The 15,513-nt window shown below is 54.2% G+C and overlaps 1 protein-coding gene across 1 annotated transcript; it reads left to right on the top strand.

Moving 5' to 3' along the window:
- The first annotated feature begins 1,673 nt into the window (after positions 1-1,673).
- OAF (out at first homolog) lies at positions 1,674-11,747 on the top strand. Its single transcript, XM_054176121.1, has 4 exons — positions 1,674-2,178; positions 9,250-9,384; positions 10,210-10,390; positions 10,825-11,747. Exons 1-4 carry the CDS (start codon positions 1,942-1,944, stop codon positions 11,097-11,099), a joined length of 828 nt encoding a protein of 275 aa, XP_054032096.1. The 5' UTR covers positions 1,674-1,941; the 3' UTR covers positions 11,100-11,747.
- The last annotated feature ends 3,766 nt before the right edge of the window (positions 11,748-15,513 follow it).

A 15,513-nucleotide genomic window follows, 5' to 3' on the forward strand; every position in this document is an offset into this window, starting at 1 on the left:
TCGGTTGTGCCCTGCTCAGATTGCAGTCTGCAGGGCTACAGCTTTCCTGGCAAGGTGCTGAGCCTCGGAAGGAACTCTCTGAGACAGACTGCCTTCTGATTTCCTTTGCTCTAGGAGGTACCAGGAGAAAAATGATACCACTCACTCCAAGCCAACTTTGCTAGCTCAGCAACACAGTGAAGGACGGTCTTGAATCACCTCTCTCGCTCCAGGATCCAGGTACCCACTGGGCACTGCCAAAACCTGCAGCTGGGAGAATGTGTTCCCACAAACATTGTAGAGCTGCAGTGAGTGCAGCCATACCTCCCCTGATCCTCCAGCAATTACATGGGACCGTGCTGTGCACTGGTGCCAGGGACTCAGCTGCAAGCTGATGGACCTGGAGTAACTCTAGAGCAACAGGGAAGTGGATTTGGGCTGAGAAGCAAGTATGGCCCTTTGGACTGGAAGTCTTCCAAGGGTTATTTGTGCCCCCTGTCCTCATAGAATCAATGTGTCCGAATCATTAAGGTTGGAAAAGAGCTCTAAGAGCACCAAATCCACCCTTCTACTCAACACCTCCATCTGCACTGGATCACGTCCTCAGGTGCCACATTTGCTTGTTTGTGCCTCGTGGCACTCTTCCTTCCAGCCTGTGCTGGGATCCTCCTGCCTTTTTTGGCATCGTATCTTCTATCTTGTGAGTGGAGCAGAACCTCTCCCTGTCAGCTTTTGTCATGAGGAACTGTTTTTCATCTATGTTTCTACCTTGTGGGCTCTGCCTCTCTTTTTTTTGTATCTGAGCCAAGCTGTTTTCTTTTGCACCTCTTAACTTTTTCTTCTCCTCTGCTTGCATTTTTTTAGCACTGCTATTACCCTGAAAAGTGTTTCAAAGAGACTCAATTTGTCTGAGAGAGCATGTGAGGATTTAGGGTTAAAACTTGTGTGAGGTCCCACAAAAAGCCCTACTTGGACAAGAGTGATCTCTTTGCCTGGAAGTGTGCATTTAAATGGTTGCTTCTATTTATTTCACTGCTTCTCCTTGCAAGGCTCTTTCTAAGTCCCTGATCCTGCTGCCACAGTGACCTTTGTGTTTGCAGAGACCTTTTGAAATCAAAGGGACCCTTCACGAGCATCTGCCCATCTGGAAGTGATTGCAGAAGTGGGTGGGTGAAGGGCAGATTGGGAGCCTTTTGACTGTGAACTGCAGAGTCTGAAGCGTCCCAGGTCCACATGCCTGCAAAAGAAAACCTGAAGTGTCCTACATCACATCCTCGTCAGGGGCAAGAACACATCCAGCATGCCCACAACAGACCTGGAACAGCGAGAGCCTGAGCAATCACGTAACTCATGGAAACATAGAACGGGTTTGGGCTGGAAGTGACCTGCAAAGGACACCAGGTCCCAGCTGCAGTTTGCTTCACAACCACCTCGTGTTCGGAGGACTCTGTGTATTTGTTCAAGCAGCAGAGCTGGAGTTTGTGGCCAGCGCTGCCCTCCCTTCTCCTTCCCAACAGCAATGTGGGGAGAGTTGTGCATCCCAAGGGAAAAACCCGAAGCCACCCAAAGCGAGCACAGCAGAGCCCGGAGATAGCAGGAGCCGAAGCCCCTCTGCATCCCCCGGCACCCAGCCCAGGAACGCTCCTTCGGGCAGCGCTCGTCGCCCCGACCCCACGGCGGCCGCGGGCCGGCGCTGGCCCTTTAACGGCGGGGCGGTGCGCTGCCTCCGTGGGGCCGGTCCCTGGGCTGGGGGAAGGAAGTGACGGGCGGGGGGCGAGGGAAGAGCCCGCCGAGGGCTTGAATGAAAAGGGCGAGCGGGCGGCGCGCCGAGCCACCCCAGCGGGGCCGGGGCTGGTGCCGGGGCGGGCAGCCTTCCCTCGCCGCTCCGCGCCCGCTCGCCGCCCGCTCCGCGCCCCCCGCCCCATGCCGGCCCTGCCCTGAGCCCGCGGCGGGCGCGGGGGGATGCCCGGCCCGCGGCGCCGGCTGTCGGCGCTGCCCGCCCTGCTGTGGCTGGCGCTGGCCCCGCTGCCCGGCGCGCCCGGCCCCGCGGCCAGGGCCGAGCTGCGGGTGCGGGTGCGGCTGCCCGGCGGGCAGGTGACGGAGGAGAGCCTGCAGGCCGACAGCCGCCTCGACTGCATCAGCCTGGAGCTGCGCACCGCCGACGGCGCGCTCGTCACCCTCACCGCCGACTTCAGACAGGTAGGGACCGAGGAGCCCCCGGGGGGTCCATCGCCTGCCGGCGCCGCGCACTGAGCCCGCCCCGGCGGGAGAGGCGTCCCGGGCACCCCGGGAGGGTGCGGGAGGTTTCTAGGGATGCGGGAGGCTGCTTGCGGCTTTCGCCGAGCAGGACATGTGCGCCCAAAGGCTGTCCCGGCCGCGGGGAGGGCAGCGGTGCGGTGAGTCGCGGCGTGATTTGCGGGTTGGGTCTCCCGCGGTGGCTCCCGGCTGAGCTGGAGGAGAGCGAAGCCGCAGGATGGGAGGTCCGGGGCAGCCGGTGGGCTCGGCGAGGGGAGGGAGTCAGGACGCCGCCGTCTGTTTGCTGCGGGATGAGTGCTGGTGGCATCCGTGCGTGAGGTCCTCCCGGACCAGGAACTGACTTGGAGCCTGGGAAAACCCTGACTGAGGGTCCAGGAGCCAGAAGCCTCGCGGAGGAATGGAGGAGGGTCCTTTGGCGTGTGCAGGGAAAAGTCCATCCACCTCCGGGCACGGTTGGGATCTCTGTGCGCAGTCTCCGCCGCGCAGTACTCGCAGACACATAGCTCCGGGCAGGATGCTGTCCCCAGGGCTGCTACACCTGTAACCTGGGCTGCCTCTGTGATGACAGCCGCTGGTAAAGATCCCTGTGGGGTGCGTGGCAAAGCCACTCGGCAGCTCTGTTTCTCTTTACTGAGTTGTGAGCAGCATCGTTTTGCATGGCACATTCCTGCAGCAGCTGGGCACGGGGCAAGGCCAGGGCAGGAGAGCGCGAGGTGCGAGCCTCGTCCTGGCTCCTGGCTGGGGATGCTTGTGCTCTGCTGGAGCTCTGGGACAGCTCTTCACAATGTGTGTGGACTACAGTGAGTATCTTAAGTAGTCTCCAGCTCATCTCTCCAGGCAGATGATGCTTGCAAAGCTGAAGCCCAAGATCCCTCACTTCCCCGCAGGAGATGGTAGCTTTGGGGCCAGCATGGCATTCTTCAGAGCGTGCCAAGCCTGGCTGGATGCAGCAGAGTTTCTATTGCACAGGGAAGAGCTGTCTGCAGCTCTGTGGATAGCACAGCTGTCCAGGTGGCACACCACTCTTACTTTGTTCCAACCCTCCATTCAGACTGTTTGCTTAGGTGGACTTTGGTTTGCAGTGGGAGGAAGATCAAATCCATGAGATAGGGAAGTTGTGTCCCAACCTGTTGTGAACCTTGGAGCCTTTTGTTGGGGATTGTTACGGTGCCTGTTTGCCTCTGGGCTATGTGCCGTGGTCCCAGGCTCCTTGCAGGCCTCTTGGATAGCCCTCTTCCATCTGGAGGGTGCAGGGTCAAGCCCAGCTCTTTCTGAGATGCTAGCAGAAGGCATGGTGGTTTTGGAGGTGATGGCCTGGGCAGCGTGCTCCAGCACACTGCAGGGATGCAGTCCCATAGAAAAAAGCACACAGCATACCAGGGAAGTTGAGGAAGGGCTCTCAAGCCTGCAGGCTGCAAACTGGCATGCCACAGTATGGGCAAGGGAAATCCAAGCTTGTTACAGGTCCCCTAGGTAGGCCCTTTGGGAGCCTGGAATCTGACTTCTGGTGTCCTGAGCTGTTGATATCTTCAGCATTTTTCACCTGCTTCAGCTCTTCTTGAGGGAAGCTTTCCTCAGATCTCACTTACAGTGTGTGTTAGCTCTTCTCTTACTCTTATCCCTCTTATTCTTGAGTTGCTTCTGGGGAGAGGTTCTCTAAAGGTATCTTGACTGCAGTATGTTAAATCCTTAGCTCCATGCATCCCCTTGGCTCCCGCTGGAGAGACACAGGAGATGGTCCCTGGAAGGCTTTGCAAACATGAGAGCTGCAAAAGTCCTTTCCTAATCTTCAGTTTTGGACAGTTGGATAGTAGCTCTCTCTGTTTTATAGCTTTGAGCTGGAAAATAGTTGAAGGAAGCCAAAAAAAAGGACTGAGGAGACGAATTTGCAGTGCAGTGAGTAATGAATGATGTGAGCCCACGGCTGCCTGGCCAGGCTTCCCCTTCTGACCTGTTCTGGCTGCATGCAGGCATTTCCCGGGGCTGCTCTGCTCCTGTGCTCACCTCTCTAACATTACACAACTTCTTCTCACCAGAGAGGAGGTTTTGAGGCTCTGAGCCTTGGCAGGAGCAGCTGGGGGTGTTGATCTGGCTTTCACAAGCTAGACTGTGTGGTCATGCTGTGGCCAGGAGGCTGGAGTTTTGCACAAATGATTTTTCCACTTCTCTGGCTTAAACTGCAGGGGGTTAGTCCAAAAGCAGATTTCTTCTTCTTTTTTTTCCCCATTGCTGACAAGGAGCTGCTGCTAGAGCAGGGGCTGGAGAAGAAAGCAGTTATCAGGACATGGTGCTTCATTTCTCTGCTCTGACACTGGTGGAAGCTAGGTGAGACTTCTGACTTCTCTTGGCTCTTCCGGAGAGGGGAGATTTTAATTCCTCCTCTGCTCCTGCCTGCCTACCAGAGCTGAAGCTGGAGGAGCCCTGTCCTCAGAGCACACACACAAAGCTTTGTTTTTCCTTCCTCTCCAGTGCAGCACACATGGGTCAGTGGGAGTCCAGACTGGGACAGTGCAGTAGTGAAGACCATTTCTTTCCTTGCAGCCTGAAAGAATGTGATTAAAACCTTTCTGCTTTCCCTGTGTGCTATTGTCAGGCATAAAATGTATGGCAAAAAAAACCCCCACCCAACAGTGAGGGGCAAAGAGCAGCCCTAAATGTTGGGTCTAATTTGAGTAGCATGATCTTGCCAGTTGTTAAAGGGTGGCCTGAGAACTAAGTGGGTGGTTTTATTCCAAGGTCAGCACAAAGATACAGAAAAGTTTCTTTCTCCTTTTGATTGCTGGAAAAGTTGTGCTGGAAGCACAAGGGAGGAAGCAGGGGTCACAGGGTTTTAACACTTGCACTGCCAGAACTTGCGGATTCCTGGTGTGTTGATGGCTCCAGAGCTGCACACAGGAGGGACGTGGACCTGATGGAGCAGGTCCAGAGGAGGCCATGAAGATGATCAGGAGGCTGGAGCAGCTCTGCTACGAGGACAGGCTGAGGGAGCTGGGGGTGTTTGGCCTGGAGAAGAGAAGGCTCTGGGGAGACCTTAGAGCAGCCTTCCTGTACCTGAAGGGGGCTACAAGAAGGCTACAGAGGGACTGTTTGCAAAGGCCTGCAGGGATAGGATGAGAAATGAGAGAAGATCAGATTTAGATTGGATGTTAGGAAGAAGTTCTGTACCTTGAGGCTGCTGGAACGCTGCAACAGGTTGCCCAGGGAGGTAGCTGAGGCCCCGCCCTTGGAGACACTCAAGGTCAGGCTTGACAAGGCTCTGAGCAACCTGATCTAGTACTGACTGAGGGGGATTTGGACTAGATGACCTTTGGAGGTCCCTTCCAACCCAAACCATTCTGTGATCTTCTGGGGTGGTGTTTTGAGACTTGTCTTATGCCAGAAGTCCATCCTGTTAGTTGCCAAGTGATACATGCAGGTGATGCAGGAAAGCATCTGTCCAGAGATACCAAAACTATAAAAGGAGGGACATCCAGCACCTTCTGGGAGGGCAGGAGGGATGAGGTGGGCTCATTAAAACATGGTGATGTTTGTTCCCCTGAGCTGTAGGGAGTTCCATGCTCTCCTTAGAGTCATCACTAAAGTGTTGCTAGATGGCAGCTGTGCCACACACAAAGGCAACACAGTGGCTGCTGAGCTGTGCCCAGGGCTGAACTCCTGCCTTACAGCCAGGGATGCCCTTTTGCTTACTCCATGGCTGTGGGGAAATCTTCTTAAGTAGGATCCAGTTTCAAAAGCAGTTTCTGACAGTTACTTGTAGGCATGGCTGAGGTTGTGGGTGCTGAGTGTTGGGAGGCTTAACTGGAGGATGATTTCCCAAGTGTCTCAGAGCATTGTGAGGATTTCCCAGTGCTTGTAACAATCAGAGTCACAGACTCACAGGGTGCCAGGTTGGAAGGGACCCCAAGGACCATCTGCTCCAACCTTTCTAGGTGAGAGTGGAGTTGAAATGAGCTGGCCCAGCACCCTGCCAAGCTGAGGCTTCAGACTGTCCAATGTAGGGGACTCCACTGCTTCCCTAGGGAGACAATTCCAATCTGTAACTGTTCTCATGGTGAACATTTTGTGGGTCCAAACCTCATTGCTCCTGAAAATGTACTTTGTTTTGTTCTTCCCTCTCCCAGCACATCTTTAATTTGCCTTTGTAGATAAGCTGAATGTGAGCCTGAGACATCACAGTGCCTTCATTCTAGCAGTTTCCAGTAGGAAAGGGGTTAAAGAGAGCATAAACCCCATCCCATCAGGGTAACTCAGCTGGCTGGCCCCCCAGTGTGGATGCAATAGCACATTCTCTGTTGTACAAGCACAACAACTTCTGGCCAGCTGTAGCTGTTCCCCTGGGGCAGTGCAGACATTGCCCTGACCACAGCAAAGGCTGCTGACAGAGTAAAGAATTAGACCCAGGAGTGCTGGTGCTACCCAGTGCCCCAGGCAACATGTCCCCTTTGTGTGTACCCCCAGTTCTGAGCAGCCATGTGACAGCAAAGACAAAAGTGGGTCCCACAGCAGCACTGATGTCTGGGGGGGAGTGAAATTTGGCAGGAAAGCTGCATGGGTTGTGGGGAGGGAGGCACTGAAATAATTTATTTGCAATTTCTTTCCCTGGGAACTGTTTTGCACCACTCAATGTGAAGTTGAGATGCTGGGCTCTGATCTAGACCACACAGGCTTGTAAGTCTCTACTGGATAAACCCTAGAAATGGAGGCTGAATTGTTCTTGTGCTCCAGATGATGGTCCCTGAAGGAGCTGGCTGAGGACAGTGTGAGGAGGGAAGAAGTTCACTGATTTCCCTGCTCCTCGTTGGAGGCAAGTCTTTGCTGGAAGTCCCTTTCTTAGGTGCAGGCAATCGGGGTGGCTGGGAGCGCAGTGCTCTCATTTTTTTTTCTCTCTGCCTTAAGGAAAGAGGAGCTGCTCTGCCCTTGCTGTGAAAGCCAAGGCTGTGGTTACCTGCAGTGCCATGGTTTAGAGCACAGCTGCTGAGCTGGTTGTTCTCTGTTACACCAAACCTAACCAAGGGCTGTAACTGTACCCAGCACAGGAGCGTGGGGCAGGGCCAAGGCTGCTCAACGCCCCCAGGATGAGTTCATCCGGAGAGTCCCCACACTGCAGAGGCAACGTTCTGCTGGGGCAATGCTCTGCTGGGGCTTGTTCCCTGCTGGGAAACTTTGCAGAAACCCAGAACTGAAGGTGCTGTTTGCTGCCTTGGCGGGGTACCCACCTTGGCACTGATTCCCCCCTGCTCCTGCTGATGGGAAAGGTGAGGTGGTTGGGGAGGGAAAGGCTCTCTCTGAGTAGGAAAAACTTCTGTGGCTCTTTCCATGTGAGAAGCCTCACACATTTCTGATGTGACAGGCTTCAGTTCTTGCTCCATCTGAGGTTGCATAGGTAGAGCAGGGAGAGCCTTGAAGTGAGGGGTAAGCAAAGCCTGGCTATCCCTGTTTGCTTTTTCCAGCCTGAGTGCTGATTGTACAAAGTGAACTGAAATGAAATCCACAGGCGAAGAATATGCCAGGGTCAGCTGCTGGGTTTAGCCTGCTCATCCTTGGGCATTGCACGGGGTGGGAGCTCACAGCAGGAGAGCTCAGCTAGGCTAAACGTGGGTGGGAACAAGGTTGTTCCAGTGGGACCAGGGTCTCAGTGGGAATTCTCCCCATTAAAGCTGTAAAAACCCAAGGATTCCATTGTCATCTCACAAGCATTTTTGCTCTCTTTTTCTTTCCAAACCTCCTGCATGCCTTGCTTGTGTGAATTTTCAGGCAGCAAATGCACCAAGCAAAATCCCTTCTCCTGTCCTGGGAGGGAAAGGCATGCCAGGCTGCAGCTGTTCTTTCAGCTGCCCAGATGTGCACTGAACTGCACACACCCTTCTCTGAGCGTGGAAGAGAAGGCAGGGAATAAATGGTGGGCTGCAGAAGCTAGTCTGCAGAAAACCCCAGCATGGACACTGCTTAGCTTGAGGGGAGAGAGAGAGGGGCTTCCTTCTTGGCACTGAAAGGTTTGGAAGAAGCTGAGTTTGAGCCATACAGGAGGAATAGCTCAGGAGGCCAGGAGGAGAGCGGTGATCTTAGCAGCTTGGCGTAGCTTCTGCTTGCTGGTCCCTAGCCACCGATCTGTGTCCAGTTCTCTGTGGAGATGCCTCTCTGAAGAAGGATGGCTGAGGTGGTGCCAAATGGCAGTAACTGCCCTTCAGCTGAGGAGGAGGCACCTTTCTAATCCAACTGCTTAGCCCTTGTAGCAGCATGCTCTGACACCAAGATGGGATGGCAGGCTGTCACTCGGTGTACCAGAAGCCAGCTGAATTGATACCTGCATAGAAAGCAGTGATGATTTGTGCCAGCACAGGATGTGGGGAGCTTTTGCTTTTGAACAGGATATTCTGTGGAGATGACACTGAACTCAGTTCCAAGCTGGCTTTGGAGATGTCCTACAATCCATGTCAGAAGCTCTCTAAGTAATAATGCCAAAAATACTGACCTGGGCAGAAAAGGTCAGCTGCAGCTAATCATGATAGTTCCTTCTGGCCTTAACAACTTGATTTGCCTTTCTGTCCTACAGGCCACTGGGTTCATAAATGAGTAATTTCTTCTCCAGAATGCCAGTTGCTCAGAAGTGAGGGAAAGCAGAGGCAACTTGGGGCTGCCCACCCTAAGTAAAGCCTGTGTGATGTCTGTGTAACAAACCAAAATGAGCCTTCTTGGAGGCTTGGTAAAGGACAGAAACCTCCAGCTGTTGTTTGAGGAAGCCATGGATATGGAATGTGACCTGGCAGTAACTTCTCTTTGCCCCAGTGGGATTGCAAAACCCTTCCTCCTTTACAGGCACCAGTTGGTATGCTGCAAGCTTTTGGGTGGGATTCCACCTGGGACTCCACCCCTGTGCCCAGCCAGCAGAAGTATGAGACCTTTGGCTTTGTTCTTTTGACTGCAGCCTTTCTCTTTGACCCCCAGCTTCTGGGTTCACCCTTCTGATGCCAAACATCTGTGACTCAAACTCTTGTTTATTTATCTCTTTGTCAGGAGGTGAAGATTTTCCGTGCCTTAATCCTAGGGGAGCTGGAGAGGGGCCAGAGCCAGTTCCAGGCTCTGTGCTTCGTCACGAGGCTTCACCGCAACGAGATCATCCCCAGCGAGTCCATGGCGAAGCTGCGGCAGGTGAGAGGCTCCCTGCAGCTGGCTTCAGGGCCAGCTCTGTCCTCCAGGCCATCCAGGGTTTTATACAGCTGTCTGGACACTCTTCCCAGGCAGCTGCCCAGTTGTTCAGCTGTTAGACCCTCCTTTGACCACCCCTCCTGCTCGAGAGGCTTGGTATTAAATGGAGTTCATCAATAGTGACCACAGATGGCATTGGGTTGGAAGGGACCCTCCAAGGGTGTCTTGTCCAACCCTGCTGCAGGCAGCCCCAGGGCCCCCCCCAGCGAGGGCAGGCAGCTCAGGGACACATTGAGTCTCATCTTGAATGTCTACAGGGATGGGGCCTCAACCACATCCCTGGGCAGCCTGTCCCTGTATCTCACCACTCTTCATTGTGCAGAACTTCCTCCTGAGGTCCAACCTAAATCTCCCCTGCTGCAGTTGCAAACCATTGCTCATCACTTGAAGCCTTTCTGAACAGTCCCTCTCCAGCCTTCCTGTAGGTCCCCTTCAGGTATTCTAGAAGGGGATGTGGTTTAGTTCCTCCTAGTTGTATCAAAGGGTAGTAGATGGCTGGAGCAGTCACCATGCAGCTTCCTGCCCCACAGTTCCCAGTGAGGGAACGACTGAGTTGGGGGCAAAGCACTAAGAAATGATCCCAGGCAAATCAGGACATCAGCTTTAGCATGAGGAAGTGCCTTCCAGCCTTCCATCCAGACAGGATGCAGGGGAGTTTGCAGAGGATCATCCATTTGCACATCTTATGTTGGCATGAAACCATGACATGATACAAGGGAAGATTTGTTGGAACCAGGACTGAAGCTTTCCTCATTTCATCCCCTGCAGAAAAATCCCAGGACAGTGAGGCAGGCGGAGGAGGTGCGGGGCCTGGAGCACCTCAGCATGGATGTAGCTGTCAACTTCAGCAAGGGAGCACAGCTGAGCTCTCACATCCACAACGTCTGTGCAGAGGCCAAAGAAGCAATTTATACCCGAGAGGAAGATGTCAAATTTTGGCTGGAGAAAGGTAAGTTTCTCTCAGTTTCCTTGGAACTGCTCCTGTCAGCGGGTTGGCACTGCTGGGATGGCTCCTGCCAGGTTCCTGGTGATGGCAGAGATAATTTTGGCTTCTCTTTCACTGTGCTTGCAATGGATAAGGCTGTGCATAGCTTCTTGCACCTCATCCAGCCTGGCCTTGAATGCCTTCAGGGGACATCCACAACCTCCCTGGGCAACCTGTGCCAGTGTCTCACTGTAAAGAATTTTTCCTTAATCTCCAGTCTAAATCTGCCCTCCTCAAGCTTCAGTCTATTGCCTCTCATCCTGTCATGAGACACTGCCTAACCTCACTCTCCTCAGCTGCCCTGGAGACTCTGCACTCTGCTCACTTGGGTGGCTCTCTCCTTTGGCTTTGCCTCTCGGCAGTGCCCTAAGCTACGTCTCTCTTGCTCTCCCCTGCAGGAGTGGATGGCTCCATGTTCGAGGTCCTGCCGCAGACTTCTGACCTCCCTGACCTGCAGCGCTGCAAGCTGTGCTCAGACCTCTGGAAGCCCTGCATCTGCAGCTACTCCCTGAGCATCGAGTGGTATCCCTGCATGCTGAAGTACTGCCGCAGTCGGGATGCTGGGGGCAAGGTTTCCTCTTACAAGTGCGGCATCCGCAGCTGCCAGAAGGGCTACACCTTCGATTACTACGTGCCACAGAAGCAGCTCTGTCTCTGGGATGAGGAGACCTAGCAGAGCCAGGCCAGACCTCTCCAAGGGGCAGCTCATCTGCCTCCTGCCACTGTTGGTGATGCTAAGGGCCTGCTGGAGCTGGCTGCTGCTCCAAAGAAGGAATAAGGTTCCCGGCGATGCCTTGTGCCAGGAGAGCTCTGTGTGTGTGCCTTTCCTCCTGGCCCCCTCTGTGACTCCCTCCCCACCTGACAACTGCCTCATGCTGTGACAAGTGGGCTCGGTTCACGGTGTGTTGATGCTCTCCTGCCAGCTGCCAGGAGCTGCAGCTTCCTGGGGGAAGCAGGAGGTGCAGGTTTCTGGGGTGCAGCACCGGGAGGGCTGTGTTTTGCCTGGCTCTGGAGTTGCTAGCTGTGAAGGGAGGGCAGCTCTGGTCAGTTAGCAGCCCTGGGCATCCTGGTGAATGGTTGGGGCAGGGAGAGAAATGGTCTTGATGCTCTGGGTTGTCAGACATCTCTGCCACTGAAGAAGCCACATCGCTGCCTTCACCTCCTGGTGACACAGCAGCGTTTCCCAGTGGGAAAACAGCTGACTGATGGGACCACATACCCTGAACAAGGAAGGTACAAAGCCTACCCAAAGCAAGAGCCTGCCTCTATCTTTTTCTAACTGGCTGTTACATCCTGCCTGTGGCTAGAAGATAACATGGAGGGGGGGGGGGGATGATACATCCCAGCAATAACTTCTGCCCCTAAAGGGCTGGTAATTAGGGCTCTAGTTAATCCCTGGTTAGAGTAGTGAAGGCCCAACTTTTTGTGTTGGTCCTGTGACTCTCCCACTAAGGAACAAAATAGGCAATCCAACATCTAGAGACTTGTGGCTCCCATGATAACAACATGGCTGCAAGGGGGGAGGAGGATCCCAGGTGGGTTCTCACTGTTGTTTTGAAGAAAACATTCTACATCTCTGTCCAGTTTTATGTCCTGCTCTGCCACCTATCCACAAGAAGCTCTTAGCTAGTTCTACTGCTATGCTGTGCCTTGGTTTCACCTGTCTGTAAAGCAGGGACAACCCTGAAGCTGACCTTGGCCCTGATATGTATCTAGAGGGCATCAGAGGGGGGGGGGAAAAAAAACCACTGCAGGAGGTTCTTGTGTCCTCTTCCACTCGAGTGGAAGGACAAGCAGGGAGGGGAGAGAGGTGGTTGGGGGTCACTGTGAACTCCTGTACCTCCTGGGGGGTGGGGAAAGCCTTTACAATGTGCCTTTTTTTGCCTAAAATACAGGAAATTTTTCTGACAGAATTTGGTCACAATTATTTTTGTATTGCTCACTTAAAGGGGGGGGGGGGGGGAGAAAGGAAAGGTATTTTAATACTGCAACATGAAGTAAAACACACTTGAAATGATTTTTTTTAATAAATAATAATAATTTATCATTTGTAAGGTAAAATAAACTGATTTTTGGTGGTCTTCTTTTTTTTTAAAGCAGCCCTGGCCTTTAAGCTTCTCTGTGCATGATTCACTTGTTTGGGTTCTTGGTGAAGTGGTGCTCTGCTCCTCTGTGGGTCAGCCTCCAGCCTGCACCTAGGACACTGAAGACCTATGGCTGGGGTGGGAACAGCAGCCCCACCTCCATGTTTGTTGATGGAATAGAATAGAATTCACCAGGTTGGAAGAGACCTTCAAGATCATCAAGTCCAACCTATCACCCAGCACCACCTCATCATCTAAACCATGGCACCAAGTGCCTCTTCCTAAACACCTCTAGTGATGGTGACTCCACCACCTCCCTGGGCAGCACATTCCAATGGCTAACAACTCTCTCTCTGAAGAATTTCTTCCTCACCTCAAGCCTAAACCTCCCCTGGCACAGCTTGAGACTGTGTCCTCTTGTTCTGGTGCTGCTTGCCTGGGAGAAGAGACCAACCCCCACCAGGCTACAAGCTCCCTTCAGGTAGTTGTAGAGAGCAAGAAGGTCTCCCCTGAGCCTCCTCTTCTGCAGGCTAAGCAACCCCAGCTCCCTCAGCCTCTCCTCGTGGGGCTTGTGCTCGTGGTCCTGCCTCTCAAGCACAGCATCCACCCAGCTCTCAACAGGGAGGCACTTTTGACTCATCACAGTCAACTGTGGAAGCTTCAAGCCTGAGCTCTGGTGAAGTAAAAGATGAGCAGTAGAGGCAGGTCCTGGGTGCCTGCTCTTCTCTCTGGGCAGTGGTGGGGGTCCCATGAAGGGCTATTGTGCAGAGGTGGCTGGAGGCTTGTCTGGGTCCAGCAGCCTCAATAAAGGATTCTTTGTCTATTCCTCTGCAGCTACAGCAGGGGGGAGATGAGGGTGGCAGAATTTTGGGCCAGCTCAGAGCTCTTGGCTGAGCAGCTGCTGGAGGGAGAAATGTGGAGTGCTGATTCCCCCTAGTGTGGTGAATGCAGAGATGGGACAAGGACTCTGCAGCTCCAGCAGCTTGCCCTCTTGCTGTGACTTCTAGCGAAGCTGAAACTGCTTCCTTTTCACTTCCATGGTCACCACTTACAGGGCTCTGCTCTCTGCCACTTCAGCTACTGCTGCAGCGGGACACTGGGGTTTGCCCTTGTAGGCAGAGTTAAATCCAGCTGTGAGGCAAGGTGGAGCATGGACAGAGAGGGAGAGGACTGCAGGACAGCTGTGTGCTTGCAGCTAGGAGCCCTGTGCAGCCCATTTCTGTTGTTGCCTCTTCTACAAGGCTGCTGGAACATGACTTCAGCTTGCTCTGGGAGCACTGGGTCGTACCTCAGCAAGCTTGAATGTGTTCATCTTGTAGCACTGAGGCTCTGGATCATACAGGCAGCTTAGCCCTCCCCTGGTTCAGCAGCACCAAGCTAAGGCCACCTTGGGAAAGCAGCATGGGGCACAGCAGCACCGAACCATTGTGTTGGCTCTGGGGTGACAGAGAAACCTGGTAGCAGCTGGACAGGGGTGGGAGGGCAGGATGAAGGATGTTCTGAGCTTGTGTGTGCAGCAGAGCTAGTGCTGTGTTGTGGAAGCTCCAGGAGTGGGGGATAAGTGAGGACATGGCCTCCAGTGTGAGCAGCGGACACTGAGCTCACCTTGGTGGTCATTCCTGGATTTGAGGGTGCTCTAGTGGAGCTGGGCTTTGAGGGGAGGTGAGCATCTGGGGTGTGTCATGGAATAGTTTAAGTTGGAAGAGCCCTCTTAAAGGCCATCTAGTCCAACCCCCTGCAGGCAGCAAAATCACAGAATGGGTTGGGTTGGGAGGGACCCTCGAAGGTCATCTTGTTCAGCCTCGAGAAGAGAAGGCTTAGGGGAGGCCTTGTTGCCGTGGAGGACCAGTACATAAAGGGTGGCTGTTGGGAGGATGGAGACTCCCTTTTGACAAGGTATCCCATGGAAAAGACAAGGAGTGATGGGGACAAGTTCCTGCTGGGGAGATTCTCATAGGACTCCAGAAGATGATTTTTCCCATTGAAATTGGAATCATCTCCCAAGGGAAGCAGTGGATTCCCTTGCATTGGACAGTTTCAAGGCTCAGCTTTCCTGGGTGCTGGGCCAGCCTATTTCAACTCCACTCTCACCTAGAAAGGTTGGAGCAGATGATCCTTGGGGTCCCTTCCAACCTGGCATTCTGTGATCTTGTCCCTTGGCTGTGCCGCAACCCTCCCGCTGCCCAGCGTGTGGGAGGGAGGTGGTGCCTCGGCTTTCCCGGCGCCCACTGCCCACGCCGAGGCTCCCGGGGGTCCCGTCCTGCCCGGGCAGCCCTGCAGGCACAGCTTGCGGTGCATGTTTCCAGGCCTCCACCAGTGGGTGCTGGCGGAGCGCGGCTCAGCCCCGCGCAGCCGGGAGGGTGCCCGGGCAGGGGGCCGGAGCGGGCAGGGATGCGTGCGGCCCCCGGCCCACCTCGCAGCCTCACATCTTGGTCCCTGCAGCATCTCGCTGGCTCCCCAGCCTTGCTAGAGGAGAACTGCACTGCAATGCGTTTGCCTTTCCAAAGAAAAATCCTCCTTCTCCATGCGCCTCAGCAACACCCTGCAGAAGCAGCTGTGGCAGGTGGAGACAGGAGACCTTCCTGGCACGGAGAGAAGGTGCAGCTGGCCGGGAACAGTGGTATAAATCCTTGCTGCTAGCAGTGGGGGATTTTGCAACACCTTTCTGCAGTTCATGCTTCCAGGCCCGTCCAAAGGCCATACTCCATAAATCAAGTGCTAGCTGCAGAGCTTCTCTTCCTCCGAGAAGGGAAAGAACGTTGGCAGCAGGCGGGGAGGAGCTCATGGGTACGGTGAGGATGGGAGCAGATGAATCACTCAGTGATGGCCATGGTAAAAGAAGAGCTGCACATCTGCTGGAAGCCAGGAGTGATCACCTCAGGGCAGAGCCTGGAGCGGGTGGTCTTGTTCCCCCAGCAGGAAGGAGTGATGATGCTGTGCTGCTTCCCCTCCTTTTTCTCTCTGGGCAGCAGAGCTGTTTCAGGCAGTGTAATCTTTTCTCTG

This window comes from Dryobates pubescens, chromosome 34 (assembly GCF_014839835.1).
Source record: "Dryobates pubescens isolate bDryPub1 chromosome 34, bDryPub1.pri, whole genome shotgun sequence".
Lineage (NCBI taxonomy): Eukaryota > Metazoa > Chordata > Aves > Piciformes > Picidae > Dryobates > Dryobates pubescens.

Bases quoted from the DNA above. Each gene is read 5' to 3' on its own strand.
- OAF (XM_054176121.1), top strand. From the start codon at position 1,942: ATGCCCGGCCCGCGGCGCCGGCTGTCGGCGCTGCCCGCCCTGCTGTGG. The intron at 9,385-10,209 runs GTGAGAGGCTCC...CATCCCCTGCAG, and splicing joins CCATGGCGAAGCTGCGGCAG to AAAAATCCCAGGACAGTGAG. The intron at 10,391-10,824 runs GTAAGTTTCTCT...TCTCCCCTGCAG, and splicing joins CAAATTTTGGCTGGAGAAAG to GAGTGGATGGCTCCATGTTC.